Source organism: Orycteropus afer, unplaced genomic scaffold, assembly GCF_000298275.1.
Source record: "Orycteropus afer afer isolate SDZICR_OR568_19922 unplaced genomic scaffold, OryAfe1.0 scaffold00087, whole genome shotgun sequence".
In the NCBI taxonomy this organism is placed as follows: Eukaryota; Metazoa; Chordata; class Mammalia; order Tubulidentata; family Orycteropodidae; genus Orycteropus; species Orycteropus afer.
In genome coordinates this window covers 10,746,904-10,753,776 of record NW_006921674.1, presented here as the reverse complement: position 1 = coordinate 10,753,776, position 6,873 = coordinate 10,746,904, and the positions used below count along the sequence as shown (strand labels likewise).

Below are 6,873 nucleotides of genomic sequence, written 5' to 3'. Positions count from 1 at the left end.
TTGAACCGCCAGCCGTCTGGTTAGCAGGCAAGTGTCTTAGCCACTATGCTACCAGAGCTCCCAACATATTCATAGTGGATGTTATTAAAAATGAAACATGAGAATCTGGCCAATGTACCAGTTCCAGCTTTCACAGTTTTCTTTCAATTTTGCAAATTTTGCAAGGTTTTTCCCTCTTTAGAACACTTTCATATGCTGTTTTCTCTGCTGAGAATAGTATTTTCCTCTTTCTTCAGTTTGCTAATAAGCGTCCTGGTGGTGTAGTGGTTAAAGTGATCAGCTGCTAACTGCAAGTCAGTAGTTGAACCCAGCAGCTCCTCCATGAGAGAAAGATGTGGCAGTCAGCTTCCGTGAAGATTTCAGCCTTGGAAACCCGGAAAACCTAGGGCAGTTCCACTCTGTTCTATAGAGTTGATGTGAGTCAGAACTGGGTTGATGGCAAGGAGTTTGGCTTGGTTTTTGTCACTTTGCTAATTGCTTCTCATACTACAGGTCTCATTAACTACTACTCCTACAATGAAGGCTACCGTGATACTTCTTTCCACTCTTGATACCAGTTTAACTTGGGACCAGCCTCCAAAAGCAGGTATCATACTCTTTATTTTTATTTCATATCAAATGAGTTGGAATCAACTCAACAGAAAAGAGTTTGGATTTTTTTTTTTTTTTTTAACAAGTAGTATCTGTTTATGTGTTTTACTTTATGCTCATATGTATCCTTAATATTTCCTAAACTGTATGAGGGCAGGAACACTGTCTAATTTATTCATCAGAGACAGTTTTAGCACAATGTCTGGTATATCACCATCATGTAATATTAGTTTAATTATATTAATTAATTAATCAATTAGGAATAGAGACTGTTTTAATTAACACTGATAATGCTGAATTCTAGAATGTTTCATTGGTTTGCTAAGATGTATAATAAAGATGTTGAGCAAAAAGTATTAGTGAACTTGTCTCAGTGTCTCTTCACATGATAGAGATATTGTGAGATATGACATAATTTACAACACAACAGAATCTCTTCTGAGATTTTCCAAAGACAAAAGAAAAAATGACCATAACATAAATCAAGTGATTATTAGCCTACCCTTAAAGTATGAATGAAGTATTAAAAATTTAAATCAAGCAAAAAAAAAAAAAAAACAAATCCATGGCCATTGAGTTGATTCTGACTCATAGCAGTGCTATAGGGCACAGTAGAACTGCCTGCATAGGGTTTTCAAGGCTGTAAATCTTTACAGAGTAGACCGCTTCATCTTTCTCCCACGGAATAGTTGGTGGGTTCAAACTACCAACTTTTTGGTTAGCAGTTCAATACCTTAACCACAGCACCATCAGAGCTCTTAAATCAAACAGAGGACTTACATAAATAAGGTAAATTAATCTCTTCAAATATGTACTGTGCTTAATTGTAGATAACTTAATGATCATAGTATTCAGAAAAATAATTATTACTTGGAAACAAGTTATATTAAAAAAATAAATAAATAAATTGCCTTATTTTTCCTTTTAGAATACATACACATATTTTAGTAGTAGAACAATACACTCCCCCCTAAAATATGAAAAACCTACTCTGGTGGCATAGTGCCTAAGGCATTTGCTGCTAAACAGAAGGCTTGTGGTTCAAACCCACCAGGCACTCCTTAAAAGGCAGATTGGGCTTCACTTCCATAGTGATACTGCCTCGGAAAGCCAAGGAGGGATTGTAATGAGTTGGGTCCTACTCAATGACAGTGAGGTGTTTTTCTTTTTTTTTTTTTTTTTGGTTATGTGCTGAAATGTAAATATAGTACATTTTCTTTATTTGTATGTACATCTTAGTTGTATAGAGCAATGACCCAAACAATAGCTCTCAATCATGGTTGTACATAAGAATTACTTGCAGGAAATTTTAAAATACAGATATCCAAGACCAAAATTTCAGAAATGCTGTTTCAAAAGATGTATGGAATAGGTTTGGAGTAGGAGTACTTTTTTTAAAGCTTTATGGTTGATTCAATATGAGGCTAACTTTACCATTTATTTATTTATATGACATTGTTTATGGTTTAGAAAAATATCTGATCTTTTCTACAAAACAAAACATAAATAATGAAGTAAGACTGAGAAATTTTATTGGTAGCCTCGATTACCTGCTTTCATTGGATGAAATTGTTGCAATAACTCGCACACTTGAAAAGAGATATAAATATAGACATTTGATCATTTCTTACTTCCTCTAATTTTCTGTTGAATTAAATACATTTAGTTAATTTAATTTGACATATATTTATTGAGTGCTTATTATAATTTGAATATTTGCACAGCTTCATGTCAAGGAGAGTTACAGACACACACAAGTTTTCTAAGTCAAAAACAAGCATGCTAAGTGCCGTAACAGAGGACTGAGTACTATGGGATACAATGTAGACACACACACCCAACCAACCATCAGAGAGTTTCACTGATTGAGTAAACTTTGATAAGGGTCTTGAAGGATGAATACAATTTCCATAGGACAATGTAAAGAAGAACCAAGGAAAGATTTGGACCCATGAAATTAGTTATGTATTTGGGAGTTTGGCTGGCTCAGTGAGAACAAAGAAAGGAATGTGGGGCTTCTAACCAGATTGCTAATGGGTTCAGATGTCCTCTACACACATTCTTTACCCTGTGAACATTGTAGAGGAACAGATGGTATGAAAACAGGAGACAAACTTAGATGCCTATTCCTCTAAGGAATGTTCAGTGATGTTTGGGGAAATTTTACATACATGAAATAAAGGATAATATAATATTTATTCTAAATTAGATATGATATTGACAAGTACTATACACTTGTAGAAATGTAGAGAACAGTACTGGAGACAAAGAGAACAGGGCAAACAGAATCACAGCACCAGTTTAACTGGTTATTCCAATTCAGCTGAAACACAGGGCTATTGGAAAGGAGTAGTGGGAAAAGATGAGACAGGGCAAGACTGTAGAAGGTCTTGAACACCAGCGTGTGTATTTAAGAGTTTTTTAAGTGGCAAATATGGATTCAGTAGAGATTTTGAGTAGGGAAGCAAGAAAATAACAGAATTAAATCTTTACAGTGAAACACAATGAAGGAAGGGTGTAGGTAGGAGGGATAGGCCCATGGTTACTGCAGTAGTCCCAGCAGGAGAAAATCAGATCCAGAACCTACTGGCAGATTAACCAAGAAGAGGATGTGTCAGCCTTTCAGCTATCGTTGAAAATAAAGAGAAACGTGGGATGGGACTTACAAAGTTTGGATATGATAGACAGGGAATAAGTATCCACTGAGTTTTTCAGCAAAAGAGTGATTAGAAAACTTCATGAACTTCCATCACTGACATAGCATGATTACCCAGTTTTGCTACTTGATTAAGACTCTTTAACTCAAGCTATTTTATTTTGACATGTCTAGAGAGAGCTGACATCTCTAGTTGTGACTAAAAACACCAGAATATGAATTCATCCTGGCTTGATTTACCACTGTCTTACTTATCTAATGTTGCTATAACAGAAAAGCCACAAGTGGGTGGCTTTCACAAAGAAATGTGTTTCCTCACAGTTGAGGATGCTAGAAGTCTGAATTCAGGGCAGTGGCTCAAGGGGAGGGCTTTCTCTGTGTCAGCTCTGGAGGAGGGTCCTTGTCCCTTCTTAGTTGCTACTCCTGGGCAATCTTCATACAGCTTGACATATCTCTTTTCCCATCTCTGGTTGCTAGCTTGCTTTAATCTCTTTTATATCTCAAAAGAGATTGACTCAAGGCACACTTTATACTGATCTTGCCCAGTTAACATAACAAAGACAACCTCTTCCCAAATGAGATTATAACCACAAGCATAAAGGTAAGGATTTGCAATTTATATTCTGGGGAATATAATTCAATCTATAACAGCCATCATAAAATAAATTTAAAAATCATACAAATGCTAAAAATATGTATTGGTTTATTCCAGATATAAATCTCATAATCCTTCCCTAATCAGGGAAGATTAAGAACTAGCATTGAACTACCCTATTCTGTAGGTAGAAAGTAGAGGATGGATAATTCTAAAATTAAAATGTCCTCTGCATATGGATAGTAGGCATAAATGAATATTATTGTATGAGTGAATTAAAATAGATAACTATAGGATAGTTAAAAATATCTAGCTTATCAATATTAATTTAATTCTTTTGATGGTGAAAATATTTCTGGCTTAAAAAAAACAACTTTCATTTGATCACATTAGGGAAATTAATAAAGTAAAAGTGATTCTGCATGATGAAAACAATTAAACTGAAAGCAGAGTTAAAACATAACCACAATGGAGAAAAAGTTTGAAAAACAAATGACCTAAACTCTGAAACATATTTATAAGAAATGAAAGCAGAAACAAAGTTCATATTCAACTCCTCAAGAAACTGTATTTATACTGCTCCAGGTCCACGTATTTTTCAAAGCTTGAAATTGAAAATTTCTCATAGTAAATAATTTTTTTAGAAATGTAAGATCCCCAGTAATATATGAAGTCATATTATTAATCAACACAAGCAGCCCACAGATTAACATAATTTACATCACTGAAGATTAACGAAATGAAACTGACTAAATTAACATCGACTTACCTGTTATATAGCAATTGCTAAACTAAAATTCATTACATTCTGTTTATTACTGTTCTGATTATAATGTCCTTTTCTATTCACTTCCATGTATATCTGCATTTATCTAAAGAGAATTGGAAAACAAATACTTACTAAAATGGTGGTAACAATCAAAGAACGATTGGACAAGGAATCTGTGATGTTGGCTGGCTTTCCCTTTTGACTTTCTGTCATGTTCAGGCCGCTGGCTGGATCCCAAGTTCCAATCTACAAAATAGCATATGTACTTTGTAAATTGTCCATCAGGCACCTGGGAGAGAGTACTGAAGGGAAAGCTAAGACTGCTAACACTTATTATTCACCTCTGCTGCACTATCTCCTGTCGTTAACGTGAAGGCTGCTTGTTTTAAGCATGATTCACTGCTCTGTGAAATGTGCCCAGTGAAGTGTGACATTAAGGAACAAAATGATCCACTGCACTTTTATAGTCAGTAAGGGAGCTTAATTTTCCATTCAGACTTTTATTCACCAAGATAAACCACATTTGTTGATACCTTGATAGCTGGCTAGAAACTTGTTAATAGCATCTATCTTTTACCATTATGGATCTACTTCATCCTCTCATTACAAAGATATGTTATAATATACAGACAAACTAAAGGACAGAGCAAATCCTAGAGATTTAGGATAAATTAGTAGACAAAAATAGGCTTCCAGGAGGCATTGACTGGTATTCTGCATAACCCACAGGATGGCAAAACCATTCTCAGAATTACCTCATCAGCTTTTACAAACACGTTAATTGTTGTTATGTGTTGTTGAGTCAGTTCTGACTCACCCTAGGTGAGACAGACTGAAATACTCCCTGGTCCAGAATGACTCTCACAGTCATTGCCATGCTTGAGCCCGTCATCAGAGCCACTGTGTCAATCTCTCTCATTGAGGGTCTTCTTTTTTTGTGACCTTCTATTTTACCAGCATGATATGCTTCTGCAGGGACTTGTCCCTTCTGACAACATGACCAAAATATGAGAGACAAAGTCAAGCCATTCTGTTTCTAAGGAGCATTCCAGCTGTATTACCTTCAAAACAAATTTGTCCATTCTGTGGACAGTGCATGGTATATTCAATTTTCTTCACTGATACCACAATACAAAGGCATCACTTCTTCTGTGCTCTTTCTTATTCATTGTCCAACTCTCCAGCTTTTATATTCTCATGAGGTGATTGAAAATACCATGGCTTGGGTCAGGTACACCTTAATCTTCAAAGTGACATCTTTCCTCTTTAACACTTTGAAGAAATCTTTCATAACAGATGTGCCCAATGCAATATGTGGTTTGATTTCTTGACCAATGCTTCCATAGGTATTGATTGTGGATCCAAGTAAAATAAAATCCTTGACAACTCTAATCTTTCCTTCTTTTGTCATGATGTTGCTTATTGGTTCAGTTGTATTTTTGTTTTCTTTATGTTGAGGTATAATCCATACCGAGGGCTGTAGTCTTTGATCATTACAAGTAAGTACTTAAAGTCTTCTTCACTTTCAGCAAGCAAGGTTATGTCATCTGTATACCACACATTGTTAATTAGTCTTTTTCTAGTTCTGATGCCATGTGCTTCATACAGTTCAGTTTCTTGGCTTATTTGCTCAGCACACAGACTGAATAAGTATGGTGAAAAGATACAACCCTGACACACACTTTGCTGATTTTAAACATGTTTTCATACCTTTGAAAATACTCCAGATAAGGAAATAAAGGACAACACATTCAAATACTTATAGTTCCCAAATGTACTCTCTCTACTATATGCATTTAATTGTAATTTATTTAACTATAGGTAATTTCCAACTTGGAATATATTTGAGTTTCAATGAACTGCACTTATGACCTTTTATTTTTTGGCACATCTTATTTTTAGTAATATGTACTACATACAATGTTCCAATGAATAATTTTCTGATGTTATCATTCTCAGATGTACACTCACAGATATTTAATGCATGATTTACAATTCAAAATATTGCTGTATAGCAGGCTATGACAATAATAATAATATACAGATATTCCACTTGTATCAGAATTGACTTAAGATGGAGGATGGAAAGGAACCCCATCACAAATCAGGGACTACCTGTGATACTGTCTGTTAAATTAGGTCAACTTTCAGCATTTGAATATTTTCTACTTACTGGACATAGTCTTTGGGATGACACAGACACGCCTCTAGAATGCCACTAAATGCATAGGTCAGGTGGTTTATATGCCCCTGTATCATTGC

General features: G+C 35.1%; 1 protein-coding gene across 1 annotated transcript in view; it reads right to left on the bottom strand.

Annotated features, from left to right (window-relative positions):
* Window positions 1-6,873, bottom strand: part of GRIK2 (glutamate ionotropic receptor kainate type subunit 2) — a 944,667-nt gene that overhangs the window by 361,564 nt on the left and 576,230 nt on the right. The window contains exon 9 of the mRNA XM_007942266.2: window positions 4,744-4,857. Within this exon, the coding sequence (XP_007940457.1) occupies window positions 4,744-4,857 (114 nt within the window). The remainder of the gene's footprint in view (window positions 1-4,743; window positions 4,858-6,873) is intronic.